We start from the raw sequence: 16,753 nt of genomic DNA on the forward strand, positions 1-16,753 counted from the left end.
TATTACTATGATATACATTATACATATCACACACTACACTGCGGATATGACAACTGCCTTGATTTTGTGCCAGTTTTCACCTAGCTTTTATTTTATGATTCAGTCACAGCCTCCTGTTAATGTTTTGGATTGCATTTGAGTATAATCTTTCCCTCACCGTCGTCTTTCTACGCAATTATGAGGACCCCTCTCTATATGCCTGCACTGGTTTTCATAATGGCTGCAGATACCGGATTACATGATTGTAGTTGATAATTTTGGACGTCTCCTTATAGCAACAGAAATATTACGTACATCAAAGTACTTCTGTGTTTACATTTAGTTATTTTATATACTTATTTATTATGTTCATTCAAATGTTTGAACTGAATAATTCAGGAAGGATTTACCATACATATTTGTTCTTTACATTGCTCTCTCACTACTTCAATACACATTGCTGGGCTCTAATACCGCAGTAAAGTTTTATAATTAAATAATAATAAAAAAAAACCCTCTTTCCAAAGAAAATATTTTAAATTGCACATTAAGTAACCAAGCATTAGAGGGAGAAAAACAACTACATTTCCCATAATGCTTGGCAGCTGCGTTTTTTTTTTTTTGTTTTTTTGTTTTAACACAAGCATTCTGAGAGGCGTTATTTAAACCAACTTCCTCATTTTTAACATTATAACTGTTAGTCCTTAGGCTAGACAACGGCACAGTTAATGTCACCAATTACAACGATTGCTCGGGGAGTTAATGATTAAACTTAGTTTTAATTAGGCACGTGTCGCTCTTCTGGTGCAGGTGAAGGCACAGCCGAAGAAGTGTGGTCTAAAGGAGAACGATGAGTGAATCTGATACAGCAGGTTCTGTGCGCAGTGACACTTCAACTCAAGACGACCATGAGGATGAATTGGAATTATTGGGGTAGGAACTAACAATTTAAAAATCCATAAAAATCGATACATTACATACATATTTAGACTATTCAGTAATACAGACATCTGTGTAGATTTCCATAGAACAATCCTATAGATTTAAACAGAATATTAGGTTACTGTTGATTTTTGTACAGAACATTCATTATATAAAGCAATCTATATTTTCTAAAGAAAACCAAATATTTTTTTTTTAAAGAAAAAGATAGGTAAGTCCAGTTTAACAATACATGAAACAAGTGTTGAATATGTCGTCTGCACTACTGCTGATACGAGAAAAAGCAATGTCTACTTTTTTTTTATTGTTGAGATGACACCGTAACTGTATTTAATTTTTTTTTTTAAATGGTAACATTTCTTTACAAGTGCACAGGGAAGTGTTTTTTTTTTTTTTTTTTTTTTTGTTTTGTTTTGTTTTGTTTTATGTGGGAACATGGCTATTCACGAAGCTGCGGCTGCAATATGCTGAAGTACAGTACAATATAGGAAATGTTGCCATTATTGTAAAAATGGCGCTGTGCCAGTTTCAGCGACTTGGACAAGTTAATTTGGAGTGTTCTTGTAAGTGTAATAATAAGGAGGGCTGTGTGACGTTTCTGCATACACTATTGGCACATTGTTTTAATAAATGTTGTCCAAGAATGACTGTCAGTGGACACGTTTAATTGGTTCCAGCTGCAGGTCAATTAAATACGTCAGTAGTAAATAGCCCTAGGTAAATATTTCTGCTTTCTGTATTGGGGTCAGGGGTTTGCTGTGCACAAGGAGGAAAATATCTAGCTTCATGCTTTGAAACGAGTGAACAGACACGTTAACTTAAAAAAGGAACAGACAATCAAAATCCCCTTTTCTGTGGTTGTTTTCATTGTTTCTTGTTTGTTACTGTTGGCCCGTAACTACAAAGCAGCTGTAACGGTCCGGAACGGTGTTCCGCCTCTTCAGGATTTCGTTCCTCACCATCAAATATAACGTAAAAACAACCAAATACAGAGCACCCGCTTTGACTTTGCTAAATATGACGGGAACCCAAGTAACACTCACGTTTCTGTTAATTGATTAAATATTTGAGATTTAGTTCTTAAAATACACAAAAGTCAGTTTGCAGTTCCAGACACATCATCTACATACTGTATGTTCTGCATTGACTTTAACCATTTTTTGACGTGTCCTGGTGCCCTGAACTAAACATGGCTTGCGTTTATTAACAGCAGATGTTCTCAACAAATGCTACACAATTTACAGATCAAATACAAGAAAAAACAGCCTGTTAACGCAACTTCTGTGATCCAGTCTCTACGTTCTATATTATTTTGCTGACCTGTGCTTTCCAGGAATAAACTAGCAGCCAGCAGTGGTTGTTCTGCCAGAGTGTATAAATGTAATTTCAATCACATAAAGTAGCCAGACAGATTAAGCCACACACACCCACAGTATAGGACTCCTGCCATTTGTTTTGTAAAATACATTTAAAGTAAGCCCACTATAGGTAACATTGGGAGTCCCTTAAAGTTTAGTACAGCAGCACATAGTATTAACATTGCTGGCTGCTGTAGCTCTGTCAGGGTTAACTGTGTTGTCCAGTATGTGGGACATATTCCCTGAATATGATATTAATACATGAACGTGTATTAATGATATAACTGGACTAATTAATGAAACTGCTGTGTCTTAGGAAAAAGAGCAAACTGCTGTGTATTAACACTAGAAGGACCGGAGATATACTCATACCTACAAGCCCCGCTTAAATATAAGTAAATAGTATAACGAACAGAGAAACAGTCGGATGTTTTTTTTTTTTTTGTTTTTTTTTTTAGTACGTTACATAAACATCTGAAAAACTGAAGCATATATATATATATATTGTGTGTGTGTGTGTGTGTTTATATATATATATATATATATATATATATATATATATATATGTTTATATATATATATATATATATGTTTATATATATGTTTATATATATATATATATATATATATATATATATGTATATATACACTACCGGTCAAAAGTTTTAGAACACCTCAATTTTTCCAGTTTTTAGTGAAATTTACGCAGTTTAATGTCTCAATGTACTCTGAAATTAAAGCATAGAACAAATAAACAATTGGAGATAAAAAGAAAATCATGGAATCGTTCTGTTTAACAAAATTTAATCTAAATTTTTGACTCATCAAAGTAGCCACCTTTTGCAGATATAACAGCCGAACACACTCGTGGCATTCTTTCTACAATGGAAATCAAATATTGTTCGGAAAGTTCTTCCCAACACTGTTGCAGAAGTTCCCACAAATGTGTTGCACTTGTAGGTTGCTTTGCTTTCACCCTTCTGTCCAGTTCATCCCAAACCAGCTCGATGGGGTTTAAGTCTGGAGACTGTGCTGGCCATTCCATGATTTGAAGCCTACCATCTTGTTCTTTTCTTCTAAGGTAGTTCTGACATAGCCTGGAGGTATGTTTTGGGTCATTATCTTGCTGTAGGATGAACCCCTGACCAACTAGGCATATACCAGAGGGTATTGCATGGCACTGCAAAATGCTGTGGTAGCAGTTTTGGTTCAGGGTGCCACTCACTCTGTGCAAGTCGCCGACTCTGGAGCCAGCAAAAGAGCCCCAGACCATCACGCTTCCTCCTCCATGTTTGACAGTTGGTGTCACACACCGAGGAACCATCCTTTCGCCTACTCGACGGTGTACAGAAACCCTGCGTGATGAACCGAAGATTTCAAAATTCATCGGTCCATAAGACCTTCTTCCAGTCTTCAGTAGTCCACTGATGGTGCTTATGAGAGCAATATACTACTTTCTGCAGTACAATACTGTCCAAATAATGCTTAAGAGGGTGTAGTAACACAGTCTGTTCCAACACTGCTTTTATACAGACAGAGGGTTTGTAAGTAATCGACAAAAGTTGGGACACTTTTAGGAATTGTTAGCATCAACTTTCAAGGCTTAATTTACTTCCATTGCTGCAGAACAGCTGTAAGTTGTTAACCCATTACTTGTTCCCTGAAAAAAGGCCTTTTTGTATAACTGAAATGTACATTATTTTTCAGTTTTTGGTAACCTAAACTTTTTTTTTAAACCTCTGGCAGTTTACTGCTTACCTTTGTACTATTTCATGTTATTCACTGGACTTGAACTGCTTAAATTTCAATAAAAACTGGAAAAATGGGGGTGTTCTAAAACTTTTGACCGGTAGTGTATATATATATATATATATATAAACACACACACACACACAAACATTTATTTTACAAATCAAAACAAGAACATGTACGTAAATAAACATCTGAACAGACATCGGTTTACAACATACATATTTATAAAACTGAAACGATAGCATACATTTTTAACTTTTCAACATAAATCGGTTTATTATCAGATGAGCAAAAGCAACTGAACAATGTAGATAAATAAACTTAGAAAAAAACATTTTACAGAAGGGCACAGCACAAGAAGTTATAAAAAAAGTCTAATTTATTTTTCTTTTTTTCTTTTTTTTTTGACAAAATGGTATTCCTTTACCTTGAGTCTAAGGCTGTTCACAATCAACACAGATAATGTGCTTCTCCACGCCACCTTTCTGCACAGGGAACAGCTGTCCAAAGTTTTATTTTTATTGCACTTGCCAACCTGGCATTGGCGTCTCTTGTGGCTCTCAGCGGGGTTGCCAGCTTCAGCTGTGGGTACACGCTTGGCAGTTTCTCTCTGTTCCAAATGCTTCTTGCGAAGTTCCTGTGCTAACTGTAAAATATATTCTCTCCTTGGTAAATTCTGTGCATTCTTTGTAAAGTACCCAGGAGTTGATGGCTGCTAGATCCAATACATTGTAAAACACCTCAACAGACCACCTTTGGGAGCCAGCTTTCACAGAATACTTCAGTGCCATCTGATCCAAAGATCAATTTCAAATTTTGTTGTGTTGTAAAACTCTATGGTCTCTGGTATTTATTTTCACTAGTCCCAATGCTAATTGACTGACCAAAGCAGCGCAGCTGGCAAGCAGGCGCCAGTCTTTCAAAAGGCTGATTGAAAAACAATAGACTGTCAGCCATTCACTCAGGCAGATGGTAGAGACTAATCGAATTACAGCTAAACACAGTGAGGACTGGTAAATAAAAATAATATTAGAATACCGTTCTGTATAATGAAAATACAATTGTTTTATGTGTGGCCGTCAATGTGACTGCTCCTGGGAATAATGTAATATATCTCCTTTATTTCTGCACCCCCGCGTTTCATGCTTTGTGAGATTATTTAATACATACGGACAGAAAGGTACACGAACGCACAGCCCGTATGTGTTACACGACTGGAGAAAATTACATTTTAATACCAAAAACCGCCAAAATGACCGCCGCGGGGCTTCTAGTGTTAAGAAAAAGGCCCCTTGGTTCCTGGTAGGAATACTGATCTGAAGATGACCAGGGCTAGGAGGGGACTGGGTCAGGCTGAAAGGACAGTGAAGAGACTGCAAAACTGCAAAAACAAGCGGTTTGGTGCAAGGAAGATATAAAATATAGATGTCAACAAGTCCCAACTGCAACAACAAGCTGCTGGATGAAAGGAAGCAGACAAAGGACAAATCTCAAAGATTTGTGAGTTAAAAAGCAAGATACACAAATGATCTCATGAAAGTGGCTACTCAGCAGAGTGAAAAGACTATAAATCATAGGCGTAGGAACCACAGGGGCCAAGAGGGGCCAGGCCTCACCAATATTTTGTTTTGGGGGGCCAGATTATCTTTTGCCCCCCCCCCCCCCCCCAATAATCACTGGAAACGAAATCTGTTGGGTGCCACAAAAATTGGCTTCACAATTATTTATTTCTTTTTAACATTTTGCTAGTCCCAGGGAAATAACAGTAATTTGTTGATGCACAACTTAAGAACAACCAAAGAGAGTGCTGTAACAAGAACAGAAATCACAACACGCCTTTTTTCACTAGCAAGGAAGTTGTCTTGAAGATGGTTGCCTGGCAACAGTTCAATGAAGAGCTAAGTTATGTATTTTGCTATTTTTCTTAAGAGGAGAATATATAGAGTACTAATGTGAATAAGCCTACATGTAAGCCCCTTGCAGATGAACAGTAAATAGCTCTGAGAATGTTTCATTTTAAATGACCGTAATATAATATATATTTTTCTTTTTGGGTGATATTTCAGAAGACGTTATGAGCCTAATTTATTAATTAAGTTACTGTCACCGCAGATAAGATATGGTGTCACAAAAGCAGTTTTAAGTACTAACTGTCCCCGCAGATTTCCTTAGTTTTTTTATTTGCCAAGTAAGTCATCATTATTATGAATATTATGGTGCCTTATCCATGGCGACTTCCAGGGATTTTCAAGCATTAAAATTATTATACACTCGTAAGCATATTTTTCATTCAATTTTTTCTGTACTAATTTCAATATTAAATGCCTGAAACACATTTACAAAATGTAATCAGGTTGATCATTAGATTTTATAAACTGTGGGTAATTATACAATTTCATACATGACATGTTGTTACAGATAACTGAAATATGGCCCAGTAGCAAAGAGGCAGAGGCGATGAGCAACAAACCTTGTTTAGCTTTGGCATTAACCATCTTCCTACGCCTATGTAAATATCCAAGTAAAACTGAACATTTTGCGCTCAACATCGAATGGTAAACAAGATGCTGTCACTCTGCTAAGCAAAGCTGCAACTCCAGGACTCTGCCTGAAAATGGACCCAAGAAGAGGAAGCAAGCTGCAAGCGAGTCAACGACCACAAGCAACGAGACTGCGGCCCGGCTGGAGGACTGCCGGAAAACTTACAGAGACTGTTATCAGACAAACCAGTCTGGGTCTGCTGTACACCTAAAACCACAGTATCCCAAAGAAACTGTGCCCTGCTACCTGTGTAGCTAAAAGATTCAGCGAAGAGGACTGAACGGATGGGCACTGTTGTGGATCCTTTACCGAGGACTGAAAACTTTGTTGCAGCTGTTCATTGATTCTATTGAGAATTGAAAACTTTGTTGCCGAGTTTGATCCAATGTAGGATTGAAGACTTCATTACGGAGAGGAGAGTTTTTGTACTGGACACTTCAACAGATTAAGGTTCCAAGCCAGCAGACCAAAAGTCTAAGCTTCAGGGAACCATTGAGTATAATTCCAGTTGCATTTTCCTTTCATGGAACTAAATTAATGAATTGTATCACATTCACATAGAATTGAACTGTTAATTACTTAGTTTGCACACTGCATGTGAATGAACTTTTAGCGTAACTTGATGAAGTAACTATAAGTAATCTACCTCATATTGTTGTATGAAGAATTTCTTTAAAAGTAAACTTGCCATATGTGTAATCTATATACCATTAATAAGCTTAATGTGATGTATTCTAAGATTGTCTGCATTATCTCAGATTTACTCTGTGCTTGCATGAGGGCGTGTGTGTGTGTGAGCGAGTGACTAGCTACGTCACAGCGTGCTTGCTGTTGAAGCTGCTGCTGGTGTGTAAGGAGACAGGTGGTGTCATATTTCAATTGCCTCCTAGTTAAGTTAAGGCAGTGAGAGTTTTTGAAGTGTGTTTGCTTGGAGATGAAGAGATTTACTTTATGACTTTTCTGATTTCTGTTTATTATTTATGTATTTAATAAAATACTACTATTGATTAACCATTCCTTGTGTCTGCGCGTGAATGTGTGTTCATAGTAAATCCTCGATCTTTGTAACACATCAATTAAATATTATTAATAAGAGAACTAATCAACCCAGATACACATTAAATGATCAATTATTGAATTGTTCCAACAAGTAGAATTCCTGTGCACAAATGTTCTGTTTATAGCCAGTAAGAGCTTAAGCTCTGTAAGACACAATATTTTACACGTGAAAGGTATGGGGCAGAGCTTCAACTAATGTTCTGTTTATGATATTTATGTATAATAACTGGCAGCATTTTTTAATTTAATTTAAACACAACTATAGGAAACTTTGCACTTGGAGTAAAAGTATAGTTTTTAGAGTTAGTTTTTGAAAAATGTCCTTCATCGTTACCGTTATTCCCAGGTGGTTCCACCATGACCTCTCCCGACACGCCACGGAGGCCCTTCTCCTCTCCAACGGGAAGGACGGGAGCTACCTCCTCCGGAAGAGCCATGAAGGTCCCAACTCCTACGCTCTTTCTGTCAGGTAAAGTACCCAGCATACCCATCGTTTCAGAAATGAACACGTTCTCTTCCTTTGAGTAGCAGAAGTGATAACTTCGCCACACAGTGATAGGAAGGGCAACTATTGCTAAAGCTAATGGAAAGGTTGAATGTTTTTTGCATTTCCTAGTGAAAATGTAACATTTTGATAAACCTTTTTACAGAGATAGTTTTTTGAAAAATTTAAAGAGTATTTGATTCCCTTTAAATATTGCTGTAAGTTGTAGTAATGCTTTAGTGTTGAATAACCAACTAAATTAGCCCTATTAATAACACACCCCTCTTTTAACAGAATCGAAAGCCATACTTAAAGGGTACATAAGGACCTTGTTATTTTATTGTGTTACATGTTCCCTTATGTTGCTACAACTGTTTACGTCATACACATCATACACATGGGACGGGTCATAGGCAAAAAAACACTCATTATCATATAATTGACGTATCCCCCCAACTCAACACCACACGATGGTAAAAATAGACATAATGAAGCATTCTTACCTTTGTATACGTTAGTGATCAGCAGATGTGTCAGCCGTACAAAGAGCACAGCGTGTGGTTCTCACTAACTCTACTGTGCAGAATAAATGTTTTTTTTTCTATGGGTAAATATCAGGACTTTCTTCTTATGCATCGGGACGCGGGACATTTGCTGGGAAATCGAGACTGTCCCGACCATATAGGGACTGTTGGCATGTATGCCCTAACATGTAATTTATAGTCTTAGTGGGAGATGTGTACTTACATACCATGCTTTGTTTTTTTCTTTTCCAGAGCAAAAGATTCTGTCAAACACTTTCAGGTCACACGGTCTGGCACCACTTACACCTTTGGGTTTAATGAGTTCCAATCAATTAAAGAGTTTGTCAGCCACTTTGCTAACCAGCCCCTTTTAGGGAGTGAAACTGGTGAGTACAACCCCCTCCCTGTGTGCTTGTATTTGTATGTAGACCTGTAGTGCAGCAAGATACCTATATTGAGTTTATATATATATATATATATATATATATATATATATATATATATATATATATATATATATATATATATATATATATATTCCAGTCTTTCCTATTAGGTATTAAACAACACAGAGCTAAATAGATTAATGTTTTATATAAATGTATAACAATTTTTATGGGTTGATTTTTAACATTTTACATCATAAAATAGTGATGAGAGAATACAAATAAAGGAAATGAAAGGGAGACTTGAGCTGTATAGAAAGTAAGTAACAAACAAGAGCTAGAGGGAGGAAAAAAATAAGTTGAAAATGAAAATAAACAGAACGGAAGTGGAGAGCTGACTGTGAAATCAGCAAGGGTTGCCAGTGTAGAATGTTTCAGTAGATCCACAAAGTGTATATTTTACTTTCTGTAACCTGAGATATTGACTAGGATCCCTAATTCATTGAACATACAAGCCATCTCCGAACCAGGCTAAATGTGGTTGTAGACACAGGCATGTCAATGTTTACTAGATGGGTGGGATCAATGGGCAGTTGTACATTTTGAGAGCAACCAGGATCTGGGAACAGTAAGTGCCAATAAGAGTCAGGGACCTGCTTCAGTTTGTAACAGGTTTAGATCTTGGCTGGTCTGACCTTGATTAAGTGGATGCAGTGCAAAATGATCCATTTTATTGGCAGGAAAATTGTGTAAAAATGCACTATAGCATTCCAATAGCATTGTGAGTGGTTTCTTATATTTCTTCATTTCTCATTTATTTACTGATTTTGTAATGCCTGAGTGATATTAGTAAGTATTTCTTCATCCATTGTACATTGCATGTGTGATCTGCTTTTGATTGTCTAGTTTCTAATCATAGCAAAAGCAGGAAATCATGCTTTGAAGTAGCTTATACTATTTGTCCAGTGAAAGCTTGTGATTTACTGGTCTGCACAAAATTTGCCTCTGGTGTAAATTTGCCTCATATAAAAATAAAAAAACCCAGCAAAACAGTTAATGTAATCAGTCACTGCTGAAAAGAATGCGTATTTATGGGTGATTATAAGTTACCTATGAATACCACTAAAAAATGTTAACACCCAACAAAATAAAATGGAGACAGATTCCTAATATATTGGCAACCCACAAAAAACCCTTGCATAAAATAGCAAAAAATATAAATTAATTGAAAAAAGTATAAACAGTAAATTATCATAATTTGTTTTACTAAAGTTGTGCTACGTCGGTTATTTAGGATGTTTTGGGGGCTGCAAATATCAATTTAGTTTCTTAATCTTAGTAATGATCTTGTCCCTTATTGTGATTAGCAAAAGGAAAATCTTTTATTTTACTAAATGTCTTGAAAATAACCCCTTCAGTTATGAACATGTCTAGACATTTAACAAACTATTTCACTAAATACATTTGTTAACTGACTGAAACTGAAATGTGAAAAACTGTTTAATCTGGTTCAAGTATGAGGAGATATGTGTCAGTCTACAATGCAGCACAGGCCCCTGGCTGGGAGTTGTCAGTGAGTGTGCCTCTGTTCTGTTGCAGGAACTATTATTGTACTGAAATGTCCCTATCCCAGAGAAGTGGAGGAGCCATCTATTTATGAGTCTGTGCGCGTCCACACAGCCATGCAAAGCGGGCGCACAGAGAATGACCTAGTTGCCAACGCTGCCTCGGTAGGTTTCCCTTTTGCAGCTCTGTGGTTGGAGTCATTGTGAGCAGGCTTGTGGTCTGTGAATTGTTAAACTTCTTGTAACAAAATGTTATCACGGAAAGTGATTTATTTAAATGGAGGGTGTTGTAGAGGGATATTAGTAGGCATTGAAGTACAAGGCTGATGCCATAGCCCTCTTACGGGGTCACTGGGTCACCAGTCCTTTGTTGACATCAAAGTGATGTCAGGGGTCTCGCCTCATAGCGTGTCTCCTTTCAGGAAGAAAGGCAAATCCTGGACTCACATATCCTTTTATTCCCTTTAAGAAATATTCTAAAGCTGAAGTATCCTGTGACCTCACTTATTGAATAATACAGTGACAACTCTTGCACTTCTCACCTATCTCTATATGACAACATAGCCATCCCTGGAAATGTTTTATATCTCTGGGTCACTTGTATCCTAAAATATCTTCTCTTTTCTGTGGGGAGCAAGCTGGGGACAAAGGAGGGCCATCTTATGAAGCAAGGAGCAATAATCAAGGTAAATATAATGTGAAATCAAGGTGAAGGATTTCCAACAGGGGTGACATAGAGCTGTGTTTCCTCTCATGTTGAGTAACATCAATGAATAAATAAATGAAGTTTTTTTTATGACTTTTGCTGGTTATTTTTGTAATATAAATAAGTTGTGTATTGGCTAACACGTAATGACATGAATGTTTAATTAATTAAATTCATAAAGTTTACATTGTATTAAACCAATACATTTGAACCTATAAAGAGCCTTTATGATGACCAATGGCATGACCCTTACTTGTCATTGCATTCATTATACTTTGCTCATAGCTTTAAACACTGAATAATTGGCAATGAATACTTACAACATAGAAGACAGCAAGATATCTTCAAGTTTGTGAACATGATACTCTAATGCAATAATATGTACCAATATTCATGGCAATAGGGAATAAGCATGCTCCCAGTGTTCTTGAAATAATCCTTGATATGCTTTTAAAACTTGCCAGTACTTCATTGAGATTGTTTTAATTATTATTATTATTACTTTTTTTTTTTTTTTGTAGAACTGGAAAACTAGATGGTTTACGTTGAATAGAAATGAACTAAAATATTTCAAAGATAAAATGGTAAGTTTGTTTCTTTCTAAAAAGGGGGTATTTTTTAATGCAATACTCTTACTTTCCACCAGATGCATAGTTTTGCAGGGGGGCAGATAAATGGTTTACCAGCCTTGGTTCTGTGGACTCTTTAGCGGTCACAGAGATACTTTAACCTTTAAACTGTTTCAAAAAGTCACCAGGAATTGATGAATGAAACAGAAAATGATAGAAAATGAACTGTTGTTTCACAACCATACCTGTTGCTTATTTAGACCAGTGCATTAAGCTATGTATCTGTTTTCTTGATTTAGTAACGGTTAAGTGTAATAAGGTGTAGCTTAGATTAGCCTGTAATAAAGAAGAGCTTAACATTTGTTTTCTTTCTTTGAAGTGTGTAGAGCCAATTCGTACTTTAGATTTAATGGAATGTACAGGCGTGCAGTTTGATTACTCTCAAGAAAAAGTCAATTGTTTTTGGTAAGTAGTCATTGTTTAAGCTTCATAAATATTAATATAGAAAAATATATGGCTTGGATTCCATTTTCAGACAATAATAGTAAGTCATGTGTCACCGTGCAAAATTGAGGGAAATAACTTTATACATTTTGAAACATCATTTAAAATGGGAAGTGACCTTCCCTCAGTGGCAGGTAATATTTTCATGAGTTTAAATTTCTTGGTTTGTAGTGCAAAAAAAAAAAAAAAAAAAAAATTAAATATTGGAAACTATATTTGAAAAGACATATTTCATTATTATATTAGATTTATTATTTTGTATTTTTACATTTTTTACTGATCAAGATAATATTGATGTAATGAGTATTTATTGATACGTTACACCACCTCATTTCCAACACGGACTGTACCAGTAATGCATGTCACCTATGATTCAGTACTGTCTGTAGCATTGTGACGGGGTACTCCCTGCCCCTGTGCGTACTTTATGTTTTGTGTTATTTTGTATTTGTAGTATTATTATTTAAAGGTACTGTCGTTGTTGGAATGTTGTTTTGTTGTTAATTATTTTACAGCAGTTCAAATCCCTCATCCAGCTAAAAGACATGCATAATGTGACCATCTCCAAATTAATTAAACAGTTATCAATTTGGAGATGGTCACGAATATATAGGCTTGCTGCTTCGATATTAATCGGTAAAGCTCGTTAAACGTCGAATTTCCAAAAAATATGAGTTTGACTGAAATAAATTTATATAAGATAAACGTTGGTAAAACCACTCGCTATTTTTTATTTTATTACCAAAAATAATCATTTAGAAATCATCTGTAGTTTGTGTAGTTTTTATACTTGCTGTCTGTCTCGTCTCCGTTCCGCTCTGAATGGCTGGGGGTCGCTGTCAGTCATCTCAGTGGTCCGTTAGTACTGTAGTTTTACCCTGATCTGACAGATCTCGTTGACTGAAGCTGGTTAGAATGCTCTGATTTGCCAGCTACAGTGCCTGTCATTCAAAGCGCCTACTTTGAAATTAGCTGGTTAAGGTGTACGTAAGCTTTTGCTTTAGGTATACGGTGACAGTTACTAGTTTGATTTGAAAATGGGGCACAAGAGAAAAACACTTAATGAATGTTGTGCAGAATACCCTGCTTGACGGCTGAAGTCTCCATGGTAGGACGAAGCGGGCCTGTCTGCCTCTGAGTCCGACTGTGCTGAAGCAGGAGAGGGGGAGCTCAGACTCCGAATAATAAGTGCAAGTTCGTTCTGTTCAACTATCTAATGATTTGTTCTGTGCATATTATTTTTACTCGTAAATTTATGCTATAACGGTCTGTGTAATGCACTTTTATATGCTGCGCTTACTACGGTTTATTTGAGACACTTTTTAAATGTGTAGCTCAGCTGTGACCAAACGTTATTTCAATTAGAATGTTGGTAACCATGGTTTTGTTGCATGTTGAATATGATAAAGGGATTTCACTAAATGAGACATTTTTCAATGGCATAGTCTTTTTTTTTTTTTAAAAAAAAGCATAAATATCGATTTCACCCATTCTCTGCTTGAATTGAAAAATAAAGATCGAAAAAAACGTAAATGCTTTCTCAAATAAATATCGATATTAATTGTCGATTAAAAAAAATAAAAATGGAATAGTAGCAAGCCTACGTACATATAAAGAGTGGATTAGCTGCTCATCAAGGTTGGTGTGTTCAGAGTGCACAGCGGGAGAGAGACGTGAGTGAAACAGAAACTAAAGATAAAACAATTGCTACTCATGCTGGATTTGGACCAGCATGGTATTTGTTTGTTCAGTGTTTGTTTGCTTTATTGTCTGTTTGTTTTGGCCATCAGCCTGAAAGTCCAAGTAAGGACCACCTATGCTTCCATTCTAACCTCTAAATCACTGGAATTATTAATGTCTACTTTGCTACACTGTTTTCTGTATGTAAAAGCAGCTATTGTTGTAACAGTCTCCAACTGACAGGCTTATTCTAATTTAGAATTATTTCAGTCTGGCAGAATATTTGAACTAAAATGGGGAAGACAGAAAGAGAAGATGACACCCTGTGATATTACACTATAAATGTTGTCAAGACCCAGTTTCCAATCTGTTATGATCTCATTATTTGTGTGCAGCTGTACAAGTACAAACCATCTGATAGACCTTATGAACACAAAAAATATTTAAACTTTTCATATTTTAAATTTAAACTTGACAATTGTAACTTTTTTGTGTTTAATGTCATGTTATTTAAATGCGAATATTTCACTATTTTCATCACTGTGCAGTTTGTCTTGATGCATACAGTAAATTCAGCTTTTCCTGCCGATTAGAACATTGTTTCCTGCGTAGTAACTGAAACTTGATTTGCTCGAGACTCATTCCATATTGATTTAATTTATGCACACACCATGCACACATTGAGTGTAATCTGGGGTGCAGTCTGTTGTGTACATGTTGCAGCTGTGTTATTGAGTGACAAGCTGTGACTAAATTTAGTCTAAAAAGCTTCACTTCCCCTTGCTGGTATGAGGGCAGTGTCTCCTGGGAAATAAGCAAACAAGATTTACTGCACCAGTGGAATATGTACTCTAAAGCACAACTTTTACAATTCAGTAGTTAGTTTTGGATAAACAGCAAACATCTACATTGTTGAAAATATAGTAATACAAACTACATGTTTTAAAAAAAAAAAAAAAAAAAAAAAACATTTTGTATGTACAGATGTGTTCTTTTAAAATAACAGTTTAAACATTTATTATAATATAGAGGAGGGTTCGAAATTGACAAAATAGCCTTGTGCTCTTTTTTTTTTTAGTTTAGTATTTCCGGAGAGAACATTTTATCTGTGTGGAAAGACAGGCGTGGAAACTGATGAGTGGATCAAGATTTTACGATGGAAATTGGTCAGCACTTTCATATTTTCTTCTGTGGCTTTGTCTGGGATATTTTTTTCTAATCTGAAAGTAATAAATTAAAGTGGCACTTCCAGTCCAGGTCTTTGTTCTGAATCCAACCATGTCCTCTATCATCAAATTGAACCAATTAACCTCCTGACCAGGTCCGAAAGCACTGAAGCATAATATATATATATATATATATATATATATATATATATATATTAAACCAGGAATGGAATCAATGAGAGTTACCCACACTTGGATTAAACTGTGCTTGCCATTTTGGATGGCTTTGATAAACCAGTACAAATGCATTGGCTTTTACTATCAAATTGGAGGGTAAATCTAGTAATTGGGATGAAAATAATCAGTTTTTTCATAATTTAATATATATATATATATATATATATATATATATATATATATATATATATATATATATATATTACTTTAATTGAGCTGTTATATTATGTTAACCTACCGTACCATGCAGTTTCAATACTTTAAAATGTATTGAATTAACATGTAGGCCATGAATGAATATGGGTATAATGATTAAGGAACGTCCATTTATTTTTAAACTATTTACAAAGCAATTACATTATTGCCTGCTTCAAATTTGAGTATTCCACTTATAAAATTTATAAAATATTAACTTATAAAAACTTATAAAATAATAACTGGGAATGGTTACCAGCAATCAAAATAACTCAAGGACCAGAGTTGTATTATGTAATCAGGTATTGAAAGCATAAAGTTCTACAGACACCAATATTTCATTCTTGCATATATTTAGCAAAACTGCACAATTTACAACTCCAAATTTCTTGTTTTTTAAGAGAGGGTTGGTTAAGAGTGCAAGAAAGGGAAATGGAAAGAAATCTGTTTTGTTGTGAATGTTCCTTTTTCTAAAGTGGTTATTTTGTTTTTCAGGCGCAAATTAAGAAAAGCAGATGACCCAACATACCAAAATAATTTATTCCGATTCTGCCGAGATAAACAGTGCACTGAAGACGTTTTGCTAACAGTGTGAATATGACAAGTCTGTTGTACTTGTGAAGATGATGAAAGGGACTTTTGCAGTTTCTTTCCTGTGCCGTTTCTTTGATTTTTTTTTTTTAAATGAATTGTTGTTTCTAAGAGTTAACAAAGCCAACTAATGAAGAAGATTTAATGACAACTGGATTTGTTATTTATATTATTCTTTGAACTTGGAGTGAAGACACTGCGAATTAGTTTTCTACAAACACTCATCGTAAGGTTAAAACATGGAACAAAAGTATACAACACCATCTGTTAAAACTAAACACATGAACTAAATATATATCAACAATCTAACAAGTCCTTTACTGGGTTGACCCAATTTTGTCAAAATACACCACAAAGTCATACATGATGTGAATGTGACACGTAATTTGGCAGGATAAAGTGAGTGGAAGAAAAACACAAACAGATGTGACAGGCATCGATAACTTTAAATAGTTGATCCTAAAGTTTACAGTAATATTAAAAAATAATATTTAAAAAAAAAAAAAACAGACTTC

General features: G+C 35.4%; 1 protein-coding gene across 1 annotated transcript; it reads left to right on the forward strand.

The window, feature by feature from the left end:
* The first annotated feature begins 612 nt into the window (after nucleotides 1–612).
* Nucleotides 613–16,745, forward strand: LOC117421363 (dual adapter for phosphotyrosine and 3-phosphotyrosine and 3-phosphoinositide-like). Its single transcript, XM_034035670.3, has 9 exons — nucleotides 613–912; nucleotides 7,978–8,100; nucleotides 8,892–9,025; nucleotides 10,625–10,755; nucleotides 11,229–11,276; nucleotides 11,818–11,880; nucleotides 12,245–12,330; nucleotides 15,128–15,215; nucleotides 16,143–16,745. Exons 1-9 carry the CDS (start codon nucleotides 830–832, stop codon nucleotides 16,164–16,166), a joined length of 780 nt encoding a protein of 259 aa, XP_033891561.3. The 5' UTR covers nucleotides 613–829; the 3' UTR covers nucleotides 16,167–16,745.
* Nucleotides 16,746–16,753: the final 8 nt, after the last annotated feature.

The sequence above is a fragment of the Acipenser ruthenus genome, chromosome 1 (assembly GCF_902713425.1).
Source record: "Acipenser ruthenus chromosome 1, fAciRut3.2 maternal haplotype, whole genome shotgun sequence".
Classification (NCBI taxonomy): domain Eukaryota; kingdom Metazoa; phylum Chordata; class Actinopteri; order Acipenseriformes; family Acipenseridae; genus Acipenser; species Acipenser ruthenus.

What these genes read in the sequence shown, in the direction of transcription:
- LOC117421363 (XM_034035670.3), top strand. Translation starts at nt 830, where the DNA reads ATGAGTGAATCTGATACAGCAGGTTCTGTGCGCAGTGACACTTCAACT. An exon ending in CCTTTTAGGGAGTGAAACTG is followed by an intron (nt 9,026 to 10,624) that starts GTGAGTACAACC and finishes GTTCTGTTGCAG; the next exon opens with GAACTATTATTGTACTGAAA. An exon ending in AGATTTTACGATGGAAATTG is followed by an intron (nt 15,216 to 16,142) that starts GTCAGCACTTTC and finishes TTTGTTTTTCAG; the next exon opens with GCGCAAATTAAGAAAAGCAG.